The sequence below is a fragment of the Meleagris gallopavo genome, chromosome 4 (genome assembly GCF_905368555.1).
Source record: "Meleagris gallopavo chromosome 4, MGAL_WU_HG_1.1, whole genome shotgun sequence".
Classification (NCBI taxonomy): Eukaryota; Metazoa; Chordata; class Aves; order Galliformes; family Phasianidae; genus Meleagris; species Meleagris gallopavo.
The window spans coordinates 59,532,847-59,552,068 of NC_139407.1; the positions used below are offsets into that span (position 1 = coordinate 59,532,847).

At 39.4% G+C, this 19,222-nt stretch overlaps 1 protein-coding gene across 7 annotated transcripts in view; it reads left to right on the forward strand.

Annotated features, from left to right (window-relative positions):
* The window catches only part of KIAA0232 (KIAA0232 ortholog), a 65,410-nt gene that overhangs the window by 7,349 nt on the left and 38,839 nt on the right, over nt 1-19,222 (forward strand). For all 7 annotated transcript variants that reach the window (XR_014883227.1, XM_085223514.1, XM_085223519.1 and 4 more), the window contains exon 2: nt 8,398-8,901. Coding sequence is in view for 6 of the 7 variants with exons in the window: in XM_085223514.1 (XP_085079640.1) it covers nt 8,671-8,901 (231 nt within the window). In the remaining variant the exon portion in view is untranslated. The remainder of the gene's footprint in view (nt 1-8,397; nt 8,902-19,222) is intronic.

The window sequence follows — 19,222 nt, forward strand, 5'->3', positions numbered from 1 at the left end:
CCACAGTTGGCTGATCCGCAGCGTTCCACCTTAGTAGCAGTGCAGCGCTTTCCCCTGTGCCATCGCAACCTACAGCAACTGGAATTTGTTGTCTGCTGCTGTGGCTCTGATCTGCTTGTTTTAAAGCCAAGTGTGCTGAGTTGCAGTGTCATTTCCTCTCCTACACCTGTTGTGGAGACTGTGGCAACAAAAGTTGATGGCTTATTTGTGTTTGTTGAAGACTGACCCATCAAAAAAAAAAAAGTCACCAAAAGTGACTTTTCTTCTATTTAGAACAGACTGATTCTTAAGTTCACTTTTAATGTAGAAAGCAGTTGAATTCCTTGCCATTAGACACCAAGTTGTATTTCAAAGCTTATTAAAAATTCTGATTTCCGAGTTAGGTGATGAGTGTACATTTTTCTTTTTTTTTTCCAGTTAGGATTTAAAAAATCTTGTAGTCTTGTTTAAACAAGTACCAATGAGTTCAAGCACCAGCTTTAAGCAAGCTTTATATTTAGTGCCAAATTCAGTCCTGGACAGTAATAAATTAAATGGGGGAAAGAGGGGCATTGTCACGGTGTACCTCCATCGTTGTTGTGAATAGAATCATTAGGATTGGACTGGTAGATGGATAACCCTGCTTGGACAAATTCTTTCTGGATCAGTGCAGGTGTTTCTGTTGTTAATGACAGCTGGGCGTTTGAAATCAGTGAAGCGGTGTTTTCAATTATGTAGGTTCAGACCATCTATAAATATCTTCTGGTTTGTTAAATCTGATCTCTGTGTGAAGGTGTTTTCAGAAGTTGTGAGGAGTACTGAAGTGTTGGAGATAGGAGAGTTTGGGCAGCTTACAGGGTTGTGGTACCTACACTTGTCTGGTACCACACAACCAAAGCGTGCTTCAGAAATTGTTTTATTTGTTGAGTGTGTGAGTTTTGTCTGAATTGCTCTGGACTCCCCTAAGTTTGTGGAAATGAGAATAGTGGCTATGTGCCACAAAATGAAGTGCCTGCTTTGGGATTTTTTGAATGTCTTTTGGTGTTGAATCTTGATTTTCCTGAAACAGTTTCCTGAGCGATGCTATAAAATACTCCCGTCTTGAAGATCAAATTTGCTCACTAAATAATTAAGATAACTGTTGAAACAGGTTTTGCAAAACTTATCAGCTGATAGAGCTCCTGAAAGTCCTATTACATAAAGAACCACTTCCTATCTGTCCACCATCTAGAGACACTTCTTGCAAGTCTGCTGTACATAATAGGAACACTTCCAAAAGAGCCTTCTTGTGAAGCCACTTTCAGACCTTCTTGTACCTCTGTAAAGTGATGGAGTTTTGATGTGTGGTGGACACAGTGTGCTGTGACTGTTCTTCACAGTGCTTGCAGGTTTTGCTGCTAGGTCATGCTTTTCTCTCTTGCTTTTTTCAGACTTACTGTAGGTTTTTCATCTTATGTTACACATTTATTTTGAGGAAGCAAAGAATATTCTGGTGAGTGAGAACACTGGGATCTTGGTTATGCAGCTGAACCTGGTGCAGGTGCATCGCCTGCTGTTTCTGCAGCCCATTAGTAATTGCTCCCCAGAGCTCACTTTTTGCTTTGCTCTTTGGCAGGATTGGTGTTCTGACATCCTGTAACAAAGTCCATGTATGTTAATAAAGCGCAGCTCTGTGAGCTGATCAGCTAATTGAACTCCTCCAGCTACTTTTTTTCCTGAGTGTTGTTCTTGTATTATGGTGAACATGAATGTTTTATGAGAACAACTGTACTGCTTCAGACAAAGGCTTTGTCAAATCCAGTACTCGTCTGCATCAGCATCTGTAAGTGAGCTGTTACAGAGGAACAGGGAAAGTACATGTGATCCTTCTCCCAAATTGCCCCGAGCCCCTCACCGTTTTCTGCCTAGGGGATCTTCTTAGCCTGATGTGTTTTGCCTTGTTGGAAATTTTCAAAGGATCTCTCCTGTTCAATTGCTTTTGAAGCGCATCTGAATATGCATATATATATATATGTTCTGTGCTTTCAATATCTTTTGACAAGGAATTCCTGATCCCCATTTTATAAAGCTTTGTATGTAGCTCATGTTAACCAAAAACAACACAAAACCAAACAACAGTGCATTGAGCAATCCTATCCATGGAGAGGCACGTCTGCTTTGATATTACAGGAGCAAAGTTCTGTGCAGCTGTTGCAGATAACACCAGCGGGCAGCTAACAGCACGCAGCCGCTCGCTCGCTTTCCCCCAGCAGGGTGGGGAAGAGGATCAGAATGGTAAAGCGAAAGCTGCGTGTGAAAGCGAAGCAAAATAAAGAATTTGCAACTTCTCACTGAAAATGTGCTTCTCTCTGCCGTCTTTCCCCCAACTGGGAACAGCATATGGTATAAGACATCCCTGCAGCCACTTGTGGCCAACTGCCCTGGCTGTGTCCCCTTCCAGCTTTTTTGTAGTTCTGTTCTCCTTGCTGGCACGGCAGCCTGAGAAGGAGCAGGCCTTGATGTGGAGTGAGCACTGCTTAGCGATAGCTTGGGCATTCCTGGATTATCAAAGCTGGTTTGGTTGCAAAGCCAAAGCACAGCAGGATACATTCTGCTCTGAAGAAAATTAATTCTATCCAGCCCATACCAATGCAGTCTTCTCTCCAAGCTCTGCTCACACTACCCAACATGCTCTCATTAATCACCACCCCTCTTCCAGCCTTTCCATTTATACACAGATTTTCCCTTTGTCTGTGAGTTGCCCTTGTACAATGTCCATGAGGTGTCAGTGGAGTTCATGTAGCTCCTGGCTTGGCTTCTGCCTGTGTGTGGCAGTTGCTCAGGGCAGGACGGCAGTGTGCTGCATGGGTTTTGGGGCACTGAAGGCAGCTCATGTCAGGGCACTGCTGCACCTGCACTGCCACACTGGATGTTCATCCTCCATCAGTTTGGGTGGTTCCTGCCTTGGAATCCCTGTAAGGAGCAGCTCAAATCACAGATTACATCAGTTAAAGGTATATCCATTATACCTTTATAGCACTGTATATGTGTGCAGTGAAACAGATGACTTTGGTTTTGTACTGTGGTTCTGTCTTTTGACTGCTGCAGGGTTTAAACTTGCAGTTTCATGAAATTCCTAATATACTGCTTAAGAACTACATCCTGGAATCAGCTTAGAACTCATTGTTTTATATGAGGAACTTAGTATTAATAGCACAAAATTACTATTCCTGCCCTGCATCATTTCCAGTTTCTCTACACTGAATTTTGTTTGCCTTTTCATTGCTCAGTCACTGTGTTTCATAAGCATCTCCTGCATTTTTCACTTACTCTGTTCGCTGTCCCTGCTGGCTTGCTGTAATTCATTAGCTTCAGCACTGTGTCATGTATCCCACCTTCCAGATCCCTTATACGTTTGTTAAATGATGTGGGTCCTACAGAACTGTGCTGATGACTTTCCCTGTGCTGTTTTGATTGCATCCATGCTTTTTTTATTTGGTAAGAAGGAAGAATCATAGAATGGCCTGGGTTGAAAAAGACCACAATGATCATCTAGTTTCAACCCCCCTGCTATGTGCAGGGTTGGCAACCACCAGACCAGCTGCCCAGAGCCACATCCAGCCTGGCCTTGAATGCCTCCAGGGATGGGGCATCCACAACCTCCTTGGGCAACCTGTTCCAATGTGTCACCGCCCTCTGAGTGAAGAAAATGAGGCTTACAGGGTAGCTCTTGAATTCTTTGAGTAATTCCATTAAGCTTTGATGCAGGATTAGCAGCTTCAGTCCTTTGGATAAGCATTATGAAAATAAACAAGCAGATTTTTCAAGAGAAGCATCCTGCAGTGACACCCCCACGCTGCGTTCTGTCCCAGGTGGGTTCCCACTTGCCTGAGTTACTGTAGAACCAGAGCATAACGGCAGCCTGGGTAGACATTAGACAACTGTAAAATGTCTATCCATTGAAGCAAGCTTGTACTGCCCTTGCACATCTGATAAAACTTCTTAAAAAGAGAAAACCGGTGTCTATCAGGAAGTCAATTCACAGAGCTGCTTGTATGCTTCTTCCTTAAAGTGCTCCTTGCTTTGATTCCTGACAGATGCTTTAATCTGTGTTTGCTGTAATGCAGCAGCACTTCTGGAGCTCTGTGGCAGGAATGGACTGAAATGGAATGGAGGCAGAGGTTTGTTTACAACGCAGACTTTATCAGTATTTTTTGTTTTGCTGCATTCAGTGCCTTAGTCATGAGTCAAATCTCTGCTCTGCTGTTTGTTGTACAACACCACCAAACATCACCAACACATGAAAAGATTGTTCCTGCTCTGAGAATTATAGAGCCAAATTTCTTTGGTCGTCAAGGAATGTGATTAAAAAACAACTTCTTCTGAATTCACATGTCTTTTAAGTGCCATGTGAAATTTATTAAGGACACAGATGCCATTGTTCGCTGCAGTCTAAATAGGCTTTGTTTCAGGGCTGTGACAGTGCCCTCCCCAGTGTGTGGCCCATTGGTTTGCGTATTCAGGATTTGTTGAGGCTTTTCTCTGAAAGAAGCAAAACAAATAGTGGTAAAATTGCTGATTTTTCCATAATGCATATGAGAAATTTTGAACTTTTATTGCCATCTGTGGCTGTGCTTTTGATCCGTAGTTTTCTGGAGGGGACTGAAAGATACTCATGTGAATACGTACTTTTATGTTGTTGACCACACAGTAACATTTTCACTTCTGACTTGTAGTAAATAGGATTCACTGGCTTTTGCTACATGCAGTTGTCGTGGAGAGGAAAGATTGCTTGTTTGTTTTTAATAAAACTACCCTGCAGAAAAGTGCTACTTCTAAAAGGTGTCCTGGTTAATAACGTGTGGATTTCTATATCCACATTTATAAGCAGTAAGAATGCTGTGGTTGCTTCTTCATGCATTGAGAAATTGTCTTAAGTCGTCGAAGTTTGTAGCAGAAAGGCCCACACCTTTAGCAAATGAGAGCTTTTAATTGTAAACTATGCAATATACTGGCGTATTTTACAGAATATCAGTGGAAACGTATGAAACAGCTCTAAAGACAACTGCTGTGTGACAGTGTGTTTGTTGCAGTTGTGAGTGTAAAGTGTAGGGCAGAATGGTGCATTGGAGGCACAGATGTGGTGGTTGTCCCTTCTGGGAATGGAAGGAATGAAAGAGGTGACCTGTAGCTTTATTGAGGAACGTGCTTCTCTGCAGTAGGCATACAGTAGTGTGTAAAGAACAACTTGGTGGCTTGGGAATCTTTATTTGCAGATCATGCAAAGAAATAATTATTAGTTTCCTATTTCCTTCAATATATAGATTCTCTAATTTTTGTTCCTTTAGAGTGTAGACTCCTATGTTGTGGATTTAAGCCTGCAGATAGCTTGATTGCTTTTTGAGTTACCTTTTGATAGTGTACAAGGAGCAGTCCGTTGTGCTTTAGTTTACCTACAAGGACAGTAATGAAGGATGTGGTTGGTTTGCTCTCTCTGCTGGAAGTCTGGTAAGAGCACTTACACATACTGGTGCTTTCTGGGTAGGTTTGTATCAGTTTAAATGAGGAGTGATTTAATTATACCTTCCTTTTACTGTCCTCTTGGCATGCCTGTACTCTGTAAGCTTGTACTCACAATGTCACAAAAAGGCATTTGTGTGGTCCAAGACACACAGAATTATTACTATGAATTAGTTGTGACCATAGCTGTATTCCATTAGTCTTACAGGGAAGACTATGGTTGTTTAGTCTTCAGAAAAGGTTTGTCATGCAGCAACAGTGACATAGGGAACTGACATGAAGTTTTCCAGCTTCAGTTTCCAGACCATTGGGCTTCCTTCCTATTTTTCACCATAGAATACTTAAAACTGCTTTCCTGTAACTACATTTGAGCATACTTGTACTCGGTTGTTGTCTTTCACTGTTTTGGGTGAAAAGGATGTCCAGCGATTTTGAGAAGAATCTGTTCTCAGATAGCTCAGTGGTAGAGTCCCTGTGTTTATTTACCTACTGTTGTATCCTCTTTCCTTTATAGGACACTTTGTAATTTGGCTGTAGTGCTTCGGAAAGGTCATTGATTAGTAGTACAAAATCTGAAGGTTACTAGAAAGTGTACTTGGGTGTGGAGCAAGCAGAAATTGGCTTGTAGGAATTTCATCTCATGTTTTTGACTTTGTCATTTGTGATGAATAGAGATTTCACAAGCTATTGAGAGAGAGATGTGATTTCTTATTTGGAAATTCTCATAAGGACTGTCTGTCTACCATGTTTTATGGCTGGAAATGGAGAGTTCTTTCCAGCTTGGTAGTTAAGTAACTAGCCTTGCTCTAATTACTAAAGCTACATAGTAGTCTCCTTGTTAAGATTGGCTGTTACTATAGCGAGGACAGGGTTTTTTTTTTTAACAAGACAGTGTGAAAAAGATAATAGGAAGAGTTGATTTGTCAAAGACTGTTATCATACAAGTTGGGCTTCGCATCTTGCAGAGTGTCTTTTCTTTGAATGACTTGTGTAAATTTGGTGTGTAAAACCTCTACGTAGTGCTGGGATAGGAAAATATTTCTGTTTGTATGGGATTTTGTTCTCAAGCATAATGGAAGTACATGCTTAGTGCTTCTGGTAAGGCAGAGTACTGGAGGCTGTTGTAAAATGAGAACTCTCAAAGACTTTTCTCGTTTTTTGTCATTTATATATTTTAAAGATATAGTGAAATAACATTAAAAAGGGGAACTTAAATATGGTAATAAAGTTTGACTAAAAGTCTTGGAGCATCATTGACACTTTGTCTTGTTTCTTAACTCCGGACTTTAACAAAAAAAAAATGTATAAGTGAAATTTAGTTTTTCAGCAGTTAGGAAGATATGAACTGCTGAAGAGTTTGGACTTGTGACTTTTCATTCAGAATACATCAGTCACAGTATGTAACTTTATGTAATTTCATGATGAAACAACCTTTGCAAAGTGTTTCTATGTACTTTTCCTTCTGCTATCATACGAGAGGCCAAGCAATACAAACATGCTACTGACAGAGCTTGAATACTGGTCTGTTATTTGCCTGCTCATGTGAAGACTGCCATTGGAGTAAGGCAGTAAGGCAGCTTTAACTGTAAGGTAGGGCTTTGTCAACTCAGATTATCATCTTTGGGTTCTTTTCCTGATGATGTTGCAATTGATTAAAATTCTTGAGTATACAGCTGTATCTGAACAGTAATGCAAAGAAAGCTCCTAAAGCTGTCGTCTTAAGTCATATAGACATATGTCAACAGCAAAGGCACTGTTCATTTTGTTTGGCCACAAAACATGCACTGCCCACACAGCATTGCTCAGAGCTACAGTAAGGAATGGCTGTTTGAGTGAGTCTGTCCCCTGCACCTTGCAGAAGGGTTGGAGTGAAGCAGTAGATATTGCTAGGTGCTTTCTTTGGTGCTTCCCTTCAGTGAGGGTATATTTCTTGCTTGGATTTGAGCTTTGTTTTCTGCTGTCGAGCTGGAGAGGAGAAAACTTGCACAGATACCAGATTGCTGTTTGGCTGATTGGCAGGCTGGTCCAAATGGCCTTTTTTGGACCTGACTTGCTCTGGATTAGAGGACATAAGAACTGCATACTTGGGGCTTGCTTGTTCTGCAGCTTACTTATGCATGATTGGTTTGGCATTGCAGGTGTTCTAAGTCTTAGGATGATTTATCTATTTTAGGATATGGTTTAGAGTGTAAGCTCACTAAGTTAAGACTGGTGTAGTCATCTGTGTGAAGAAGGTTAAATGTTGATTCCTATGTGAGTGGATGATGTTCTGCTCAGGTTTTTTTGTGGACAGATTTTAGATGATAAAATGCTGCATTGATCTGAGGCAAAGCAAAAAGTGAAATTAAAACAAAAAACCACCAACAAGAACAACCAAACCTGGCAATAGCAACCATTCAGCAATAGAATATAGGAAGTATTTTATATGTCTGGTGAAACTGCTGGCCAGATTGATTTGTAAATTCAGTGTTTTATAAACAGGACAGTTTTTTCTGCTTGTAGATGGAAGTCACAGCAAAACAGTAGGATTATGTTGTCTTCTAATGATGCAAAATATGCAATTAGTCTTGATGTGAGTGAATGTAAATTTTTTGATCAAAAGGTCTCTCTTTGGCTGATAGTAAATAAAATCTCAACCTTTTATTAAACTTAGGTCTGCTGTACATTTCAAGGAAGGGTTGGTTGTGAACTGTTTGAAAGAATGTCTCTTCCTTCATGAAAAAGTGATTTTTCTCTAAGTCACCTTTAAGTTTGGAATAATACCTGTTACTCTTTGCAGCGACACAGAACTGGTGTGCTGTACAGGTGAAGTAAGCAGTATGTAAATGACTGCTTTCTACATTGTTTATTTTGCACTGTTTGATGTTGTTTGTGTGTGGATACATAATATCACAACTTATCCTTTTTTCCTCTTTATAGGTCCTGCTGGGGACTTGCATCTGGCCTCAATGTGAAATTAAGGTAGAAAAACACATCTACATATGTGTTTGCTATTAGGATTTAGTTTATTCACTGGTCATGCCTGAAGAGTGATGTTCGTCTCTAGACGGCTAACTGCCAGGAAATATAAATGATTGTCCTAGAAGTCAAGCCTCTCTCCTATTTACTGGAGTGAAAATCACCTCCAGATATCGACGGGATATCAACTACAGAAAATGCTTCACGTTATAAGGATGCCAACCACCTAGATTCATGCGCCCTATCTGTACAGTTGTTGTGGATGGTTTGCCATCAGAAAGCTCCTCAAGCTCTTATCCAGGCCCTGTATCTGTTTCTGAAATGTCTCTGCTACATGCTTTGGGTCCAGTGCAGACCTGGCTGGGACAAGAGCTAGAGAAGTGTGGCATTGATGCCATGATTTATACTCGGTATGTCCTCAGTCTTCTGCTGCATGATAGCTATGACTACGACCTGCAGGAACAGGTATTTACATATTTTAGATGTTGTCCAGTGAAAGTGAGTTTTGTATCAGTTATGTTTTGTGTATTATACTTGGGGATGGCTCGGGGTGGGAGGTGGTTGTCTTTCAGTGTGTGGGTGGAAGGGGGGTATGTACTGCACTGGGATCAAATTCAGGTTGATGTTGGTTTTCTTTATCAGGAATTGCATTAACATTTTAGTATTACTGCAGTCTCCATTAGAATTATTAGCACTGTCACGTTTCATGAACTTAGAACTTCTGGTAGTCCTGGTTGTAAGATTTATTTAATATTGGAAGATTAATAAACTTAGGTGAGTTTTGTAAGCTGTATGTGAAATTGGGCTGCTGCGCAGTAGCCTGTAGACTCCCTGTCACTTCCTCTTAAGAATTTCATCTCATGCTATTTTCAGTAAACAATAAAAATACTTTTTTAATATCCAAGTATCTAAAATACTTTATTGCACGAATATTGTTCATCTCTTAAAGGAGTGTTAATGCTGAATCCCAATGACAGCTGTGCAAAAGAGTTGTTGAACAGTGAGTTGTGATGCATGGCTGTAATTCAGAAAGGGCAGAGGAAGAAAAGTGAGGCCATGTAGCACAGGCAACTGTACTGCCATTCCCACGTGCCATTCTTGCTAAAGATTTTCTTTGTTTCAAGAGCAGTGATCCTTATGGATTCCTTCCAACTCAGGATATTGTGTGAGCATATGCTTTGCTCCTAATTTCATCTCCTTTTTATAAATTTCTCTGCATCTTTTGGTGTACATCAGAATATTTTTAATAGAGGATTTTTTTTAATATAAAATTCAGAGAAGTTCTGGCATTTTCAAGAGGGAGCGAGAGTACTGTTATCATGGACTTGGATAAGGTGTTTGTGATTAATGTGAAAAAACAGAAGGAAGAAAGCATTGCTTTTTTTGCCTTGCCTTGATAATTCATTTTTTGTTGCTGTTTCTTTGATAATGCTTCACATATTGCAACTGAAGTGCTTCAGAATTTTTTTTTCTTTGTCTTCCTTTTTTCACAAATCCATCAAGAAAAGGGCAGGAGTTGGATACTGCCAATTTCAGAACTCTTAGCAGCTATCACTGTGCATGCTTCCATCACACAGAACAAAAAACTTGATGTGCAAAAGCATTTTTTGCGCAAAAGTTCCACCCACAATGGTGGAAATCACCAGGAACAACCTCATGATTTGTAATAATAATTAAAAATAATAACAAAAAGAAAACCACTGTAATATATTTTAAGAACACACCTTAGCAGTGAGCTTACTTAGGTCTTGGTCAGACACGAATGGCTGTATTTTAGAAGATAGACAAAATGAAGTTTCACAGCCCATTGAAATAGAGGAGTAGGACAGAAAAAAAGAAGCCAGTGACACTCCACCAGAATTTGAGAAGCTTTGAAGATAGTCCTGTGACCGTGGAGAAAAATGAAGACTTGTTTATTTCTAGTCTGATTTGGAGCATAGTCATAACTGTAAAGTCTCTATTGTGATAATTTAAAAATGACTGAAGTGCCAAAATTACTTTTCATCAAGCATTACAAGAAACATTATTAACTTTATTATGAAAATCTCAATCATTCGATTTCATCTTGATACCTTAACTGGATACTTAGGAGTTGATTGAGCTTCAAGGAAAGTCCCTGTTCTTTTCCAAGTTGAGTATATGAACCTAACGAGCCAAAGAGAGAAGAATGGCACATGCTGACAGGGTAACCAGGATGTGTGCCAACTGTACAGGATGTCTTCTGAACAGCATCTAGAGACTGAGCAACTTGGAAGTTTCTTTCCTGCCTCCCTGCTTTTCACATGCCGTTATTGTACTTGTTCACTTCATTTTCAAGTAACTGTTCTCTAATCGTTGAGGTCTAGTGTCTGGTTTTGTGATGATTCTCTGTAGTAATGACTGGATGGATACATTATGAAATACTGCTACCTAATTCCTTTCTTGAATGGCTTAGTCTTTAAAAACTGCAAATGTTTTTCTTTTACATGAAGAATTGAGGAAATTTATATCACGTGTGCTTGCTCTACTGTATTTTATTTTATTTTTTGTGTGTGGCTGCATTTAAAAAAAATTGGCTTAAGCCACTCAGAAACAAAAGATTGTATTCTGAACAGTAAAACTACGTTTAAGCAGTTTCAATCCAATTTTGCTGATGTGTACAACATGAAGACAAACAAAAGAAATACAAATAACCAGCAGTGCTTACAGGTAGGGAAGAGTGCAGTAATTCAAGTACAGAAATATCTTTCAGATATTTAAGAGTAAAATATTGAGAGATGCTGAACTCCTCTAATTGTGATCTGTTCCTGGGGAAGAATTGGTTCTCAGCATCACAGGAATTTTTTTTCCCCTCATGTGATTCCTTTGATTCTTGAGAAAGATGGCAGAGTTTTCAGGGGAGAAAATGCTTTCAGTAACAAGTTTATTCTGATGATTTCTCTTTACTTGTAGAAGTCTCTGCGGGGCATGATTAGCCAGCGCTTCTTTCCAAAAACACAGCAGCGAGGTCTGTTTTGAACTGTTCAAAGGGAATGTATGGGCCCGAAACAGAATGAAGTGGCAGATGTGGCAGGGAGTTGGAACTTGATGATCCTTGAGGTCCCTTCCAACTCAAACCATTCGGTGATGCTCTGTGATTGGAATCCGTTCTCGTACTGGGAATGTGTGCATGCTGAAGGAGACAAACTATTTAGGAAATACTAAACTTAAAGATACCTTGTAATCATCCTTATTAGAAATGTTGTGAATTGAAGTTAAGGTAGATATTAGGATCTTTTGATCTCAAGATGTTGATGGCATTTTTGGCAATTTTAAATGCATTTGGAAGCTTTCTTCCATGCTTCCTTTGTAGTGTTTTTGTGTCATCAACTGTAGCAGAGAAATGGATGTATGAACTCCCAAACTGGGCTTCTATCAGGAACATACAGAAAGATTTGAGGGTTTTGTTTTTTTTCCTTTTTAAACAAAAGCAACAATCATTGCTAACCTTACTAAGCAACCCCAGCTATTTGAATGCCATAGTTACAAGCTAGTGCTTGCTTCTGCTTATGTTGACAAGTATTTCAAAATAATATGGCAGTGTTCATTGACTAGGTCTTCAGGATTCAGTTTTGAGTTTAAACAGGGTGTTCCCTTTTGTTCTCTTGCTAATGCAAGGTATGTGATCCTCTCCTTGATTACGCTGGTGACTTCTATGCCTTCTGTCACTTGATGGCTTTTCCTCCAGTGTTACCCAGTTCTGCATGGTGAGGTTGTTTGATATCTGGATAGGACCTCAGGTGGTGTTAAGGGTTTGAGATGTGTGGTGGTTTGTTTTTGGTTGGTTGGTTGCTTGCTTGCTTGCTTTTGGGTTTTGCTTTTTTAAATTCATATTTGTTTATTTTACTTTTGTTTTCGTGATCACTACTAATTCCGTGGCTTGCCCAAGTAGAGTGGTTTCTCTTGGATATGGTTTTGTGTACACAGATCTAATACTGCTGAACGACACATTGTTTAGATTCTTGATACTAGGTTTTTCAAGACTTAGGTTTTCTACACAGAAATTACAGATGAAAATAAAACTGTAACACATTGTGATCCATTTTTACTGGAATGTTTGCATTTTTTGTTCTGATTCATCGGCTTGAATATAAAAATATTCAGAAAATGCATAAGCAGGTGTGTTTTGCTTGACTGTTTTGGAATCTTGTTTATGAAGAATTGCACAGGGATTCCTTGAGCCTCCAGGGCTGCTGTGGTTATTTGTACAGCCAGCTACTGTTACACACGTGTTATATGTATAAGCACTCTGTAACACCTTATAAATATGCCCATTCTAAATGTTGTAAAAACTGAAAAAACCTCTACTGTAGTACATTATCGTTGGCATTTGTAGCATATTTCTCATTCAAGCCAGTTGCATGTGTGGATACCTGCTACTTCTGGAAATGAGCTGAAGAGCTTAAGATTTGAATGTTCTTAGGCAGTCCTTAATTCTTAATGGTTTTGCTCTTTTCCTTGAGGAAATAGAAATTGGTTTGGATTTAAAGAATAGAATGTGATAGAAACTTAAATGTTCTGCATTTAAATGTGTAGGCTTTCATCATTTGCATTTTATTGATGTTTTTTTTTTCTTGTTTAGGAGTAAGAAACAAATAAACTACAAAACTCATTACATCATTGGGCAATCTTTATCTCTGGCAAGCCCACAGAAATGCTGTTGGGGACAATGTGAAAATTCTGAGACAGCTTTTTGACTTCAGATTAGACTGACTTTTAGTCAGAGTGCCTTGCACTCAGTGTTTCCTGATGATAAATCAACTTCTGATTATAGTTTAAATGCCAATTTAAAGTATATTTGCAGATACCTGTTCTCAGACTGGTTTGTGATATAGCAAATACTGCATTACGATGGCGAAGTCTGTTGGAAGCAACTGCTTCTCACTGCATTGCCTTGGGATACATTGTGTGAAACAGTATTTCATTGATCTTTATTTGTGCAGTATTAGAATCAGTGTTCTGTGATTTATACGCTATTTGTAGGCATAGCTGTTTCTGAATATAACAGGTTCATCTGTTTTTGCCTGCGGATTTTTCTTCCTTTTGAAGAAAGCAAACAAACCAAACCAACCAAAACCCCAACATGCCAGCAAAAGAACCCCCACCAGCTCAGCATTGTGCAGGATAAGGGCTTTGTTTGTAAGCCTTTGGTCATGCAGCAGAAAGGTCTAAACACATTTGTTACGTGTACTGGCTGTACCCAGTGCTGGCTGCTGTTGCTGATTTACTTCTTTTCACTCATTTTTGGGGGAAGTTGACTTTTTCTGACCCTCAAAAGTAGAAATCCTAGAGAAGTTTTTTAAAAAGATAATTCCAAGATTTAGGAAAATATTAAGTGGCTGTTCTATTACAAACTGTGCTCTTCTTTGACTAGCATGAGGTGATCTGTTTTGAAACCTGTGGCAGAGGGTCATTCTGGAAGACTTGCTATTTGCACCCTGATTTGAAATGGTCTTCAAAATAATAGCTACACTTCTCATGACTGATCACAGTTTTTATTCTTGCTTTTTCATCATCATATACCTAAAGTCCCAAAATGTGATTTTTATTTTTTTTTTTTTTCTCCTTTATATAAAGGGAGGAACAGAGTGGGAGAAAAGGCACCTGGCCTCATGTGATAAATGCTACCTGTCTGCCCATTGGCTGTATATTCATTACATGTTCTTGGCCTGGTGTTCTGAAATGGGCTGGGGCTGTTGCTGCCTGCACACAGGTGTGGTGCAGGTACTTGGAGCACTGCTGGGCTACAGTACATGAAGTGTCAGTCTGGTTAGTATGCCTGTTTAGCAAAACACTACAATTTGTGTTCTAGTACAGTGGCTCTTGGATCATCCCTAAGAAATAACTGTGGTTCTGTTACAGCAGAGCAGTGCTATGTGACTGTTGCACACAGGTGTTAAGTTTCCAAGTTTACCAGCAACTCGAATGCAAAACGTTTTCCCTTTGGTTTGGGTTTGTTTCTGCTTATTGTGCTGTACAACATTTCTGTAGGAACCTTTTTTTTTTTTTTTTTTTTTTTTTTTAATTTTCTGACCATAATACTGAAGTATGTAAAATTCAAGCTGTAGAAATTTGTCTATGCGGAAAAAGAATAGGTAGGAAAGGAACTATGAGTCCAAGACTTCTAATTGTACTTTTCTCATATGCTTAATTTAGTCTTTAGAGTAATGTAATATATATGTTTGCAAGATTAGGACTAAAGAAACTTTTTTTCATACATAAATATGTAAACTGAAGCAAGAGAGATTGATCATGATTAGCATACAGTTCTGTGTCCTCAAGTTAACTTCCCCATACAGCTTATTTATTCATAGCAAATCATTTCAGTTTTATAAAAGTTCAGATAAGTAAATTTAAAAGTTTGTAGGGAAAACAGCTCTACATTCCCCCCCTCATTTAGAAGTGATTAGATGAGGACTCATTAAATCACAGTTGTATTAACCTTTTGAAAACAAGTCTTTTATATGCAGTTAACTCGGTGAGAAAAATTGTGGTTTCATCCTCAGCACGTAATGCCTCTGAGCAGCCTTAAAGCAGCCTCATGGTTCCCCAGCTCTATCAGTTGAGATCAGTCTGTGAAGGACTGCTGCCCATTGGTTGTTTGCTGATGCTGAAATCATTCCAGCTGTGTTCCTTTTACAGTCACTGTCAGTATGGGAGCATCTGGCAGGAGCTCCGGGAATAGCTCTGGCCAGTGTAAGGCAGGTTCTACTGGTGCAGTGCCTCTAAAGGACATACTCTTTTTTTCCTCCCCATTTACTAATTATTTCTCGTGTTAATTGTGAAGCGATTGCTTTGTTCTGTATTTCTGTGTTGGTGACTTCTTGACAAGGGGTACAGTTGATGTACCCTGGACTGTGCACTTGTATTCTTGATTGTGTTTGAAGGATAGAACTGGAGCTCAGCAGTGGGCTTCTCACTCACTGAACAAACTGTGCAGGTCCCAGGGCAGTCTCCTTCAGCTGCGTTAGCACAAATCCTGTTGGAAAACATTTCTTCCCAACAAGCGGCGTTATCAGAACATTTTCTTTCAGGCAGCATTCTGTCTTTGTGCTGGTGCCTGTGGTCATGTTTGCAAATTTAAACATGTCTGTTTCATGATGTGAAGTATCTTTTTCAAGGCATCTGACTTAGCCAGGGTCTTTGGTGCCTGTCTTTTGTGCTGTCCTGTTGAAATTGGCAATAGAGATAGCGTGTTTTCTTCAGATTCTCTTGTGAGGATTCCAGGCAGTCTTTGAAATATGTACTACGTTGCCTTTCTGTGGCTTTCTAACTATCATCTAACACTTAGTTACAACGTGTATCCCAATGCAGTCACCCAAGAAGTGTAATGGAATGACTTCGTTATCACTATTAATGTATTCTCACAAAGGTTTATGTAATGCAAAGCAGAGACAGAAAATCAAGCACTAGGTTGGTTCTTCTGCCTGAAAGTCAGGATTTGTTAGCAGCCATCTCTGTGCTGATGTAATTGCCCTGTTCCTTATTCTGAGGCTGCTGAGATGCCTCTTCATGTTCAATGGTCTGCAGTGCAAAGCATGATGATGTACTGCAGCATGTCTCCAAGCGTAGATGTGCACTGTACTATGTGAGATCAGCTGATTATGGTGCTGTGTCATCTTTGCCACACAACTTAATTCCAAGGTTCAAGAGAGTGACCATAACATTCCGTGAAATGATTTCCTCAGTCATAATATGTCATTGTCACTCACAAGGATTCTGTAGTGACAGTTTCTGTTGAATTTTTATCCTCCTTCTCTGACATGTAAGGCATGCAAGTAACGTGATTTCTCTGTAGCAGAGGCCTTGCTACACATTCTTTTCTGCATTTACTTTAATGCGAATACTTTTAACTCAAAGCCTACTCAGCAAACCTAGGATTTCAATAGATGCAGCATTTGCATGTTCTCTAGCTCTTGGCAGTGGGTGTGATTAAATTCCTTTTGCTTGATTCCAACTTAGAGTAACTTCTAATTAGCAAACAACACATAGAATGCCCTTTCAGGTTGGTGGGATTATAAGCAAGAGTTTGTCTTTGACAGAAGCTCAGTTTACACTATTTTATACTCAGATTGGTTGGTTTTGATACAGTTCTTCCCTGCCTGCACATTGTGAGATCATCAGCTCAGTGTCTTGAGGACCTTGAAGTCACAGGAGCACATGCTGTGGTCTCATACACTGTCAGCTGTTCTGCTGCAGTCCAACACGTAGGATTATTGTGTTCTGCTTAGAGCAGCTGGGAAAGAGCTGACTGTAGTGGCTAGCTACTTTACTGTACTTGCAGTACAGTGGTTCTCTGCTTTCTCACAAAAGAAGTGCGAAGTTCTCTGCTTCCACTGGTAAGAACTGCATTTGGAATTTTTCTAATTATAAAGAATGTTTTTAAGTCTCTTCTGTTCTGTGGCCAGTACAGCTTCTGACTTGGAGAAAGCTTGTGTTGTTCTCAGAAAACCTACTTATCTGCTCTTGCCTGCGCAGCCTCGTGTTGCATGTCTTCTGGGGAATGTAAGCTGAGTTTTCATGTGTCTTCTGAATTGTTGCGTATGTATTAATTCATCACAGGAATGCCTGAGCCAGTCCTGGTCCGTTTAGACTGTTAACTTTAATGCTAGTGAGATGCAGTCTCTCTCTCAAATGTTTCACAGTCATTGTGAAGTACAGAAGTACATCTGCAGAGCTCTAAGCTACCTCTGAAAGCTTCTTTTCCAGACTCAGTTTACAGGGAAATATTTTATTTTTTCCAGGAAGTAATGCTTTTTATACACTCTACTTCTTGAGCAATTTTAAAGGTGAAATAAATGTGTAATCTGTTGGAGCTTTCTCCTTATTTTCCATTATGAGAACCTCCTAGAAGTAGTGAGGATCTGCTCCATTTTTTTCTCATCTACTGCTGGTTTGTTTTTTTTTTTTTCCATTTTCTTACCATCCAAATATCTCGTAGTTAATTTTGGAAATTATTTGAATAAGTTTCTGGAAAAGCCTTCTTCAGTGCAAAGTGGTTCATACCTGTCTACCTGAACATTATATTTAATTATTAATTGTTAATTTAATTTAACTTCTGCCAAGAGAAGCCAGGATTGCTGTACCACATAGTTTTTTATTACGTCAGCTTACTTGGCTCAGGCTTTTTTTTGTTTGTTTTTGTTTTAAATTCACTATAAGCCTTCACTTCTGAATTTTCTTTAAAATAAACTGATGATGGGCTTAGCAAAGAAATATTATGGACTGTGTGTTGATATTCAGAAACTATTCTAGGTATGTTTGTGGAGAGGGAGCATAAGTGGCTGTAGAGGTCACTGCTGGCATGAGATTGTAATACCTCGTAGGTAAAGATTGGCAAATTCTGTAGTTCCTTTTAATGAAAGATTTTGGGATTTGGAGTGTTTTCATCGCTTCAGTATCGCAGTTAGTTCAGATGATCTGTCTCCTACTTTGGAGCTTTCTAAAGAAGTAAGGTTCACATGGACAAAGAACAGTAAATGCATAACCATTTCTGAACATGATTCCATTTGTCCCATTGATCTGCCCAGTAATTTGATGACCTACTTTGTTTGCATTTGGACATTTTTAAGTTTTAAGTTTTCTAAGAAGGTTCCTTCTACAGTTTGGTAGAGGCTAATGCCTCAGTTTGGAACACTGGGGGGCAGTTAACACTTAATCTTTATATATGGCATCTGACAGGAACTTGCCATCCATTCAGCAAACATGCAATGCCAAACCATTTGTAGTAAAAATACCTATTGGGTCTCCTGCTGAATCTTTGATGTTTGTTTCTTGTTAAAAAGTTGATACTTGTTTTTTTAATTTTTTTTTTCCCCATCCTTCCTCTACAATCTCTCTCAAACTCTTAAGAGTCACAAGGGGGAAAGTTTTTTGCATATGTTGCTTAGTGTTACAAAACTCCCCATATCTGAAACATTATGGGAATTCTTTTTCACACTAGAACATAGACGACTTGTTTTGATGGTTTACTGAATTAGAATCTGGAAGGGAGAAACTGTCTATTTCTGTGGTATTTCAGAAATTATGACATTGAATCTTTCCTAGTTTTTGTATGAGCTTGTTTCTTGAGCTTGCCTGTTGAAGCAGCACTATTTTTTGGCCAGCAATAACATTCAGAATAGCAAAAAATGCTGAGATGGTAATTTGCTTAAATCATGAGTGGTTTGTACTGAAATTAAAATGCTCAAAGAAAAGAGGTGAGTTTCAAAATTCCCTGATCCCGAATTTTTTTACTCTGTTTTCTTCAGCCCTCTGAGAGAATTGGATTTCTTGCCATGAAATCGTTTATCATTCAAAATGGGGGTATTGACCAAGTAGGTACTTATGGTTACTCAATTCATTATCTGAAAACTTGGTAATTGTATATAGAATCATAGAATGGTTTGAGTTGGAAGGGACCTTTAAGATCATCTATTTCCACCGCCTCCCACTAAAGGCAGAGACGCCTCCTTCTAGACCAGGTTGCTCCAAGCCCCATCCAGCCTGGCCTTGTATGCTTCCAGGGAGGGGACATCCACAGCCTTGCTGTGCAGACTGTTCCAGTGTCTCACCACGCTCAACGTAAAGAATTTCTTCCTAATACCTACCCTAAATCTACCAGTTTAAAATCATTTCCCCTCATCCTGTTGCTACGTGCCCTTATAAAAAGTCCCTCCCCAGCTTTCCTGTAGGCCCCATCAGGTACTGGAAAGCTGCTGTAAGGTCTCCTTGGAGCCTTCTCTTCTCCAGGCTGAAGAGCCCCAGCTCTCTCAGCATGTCCTCCTAG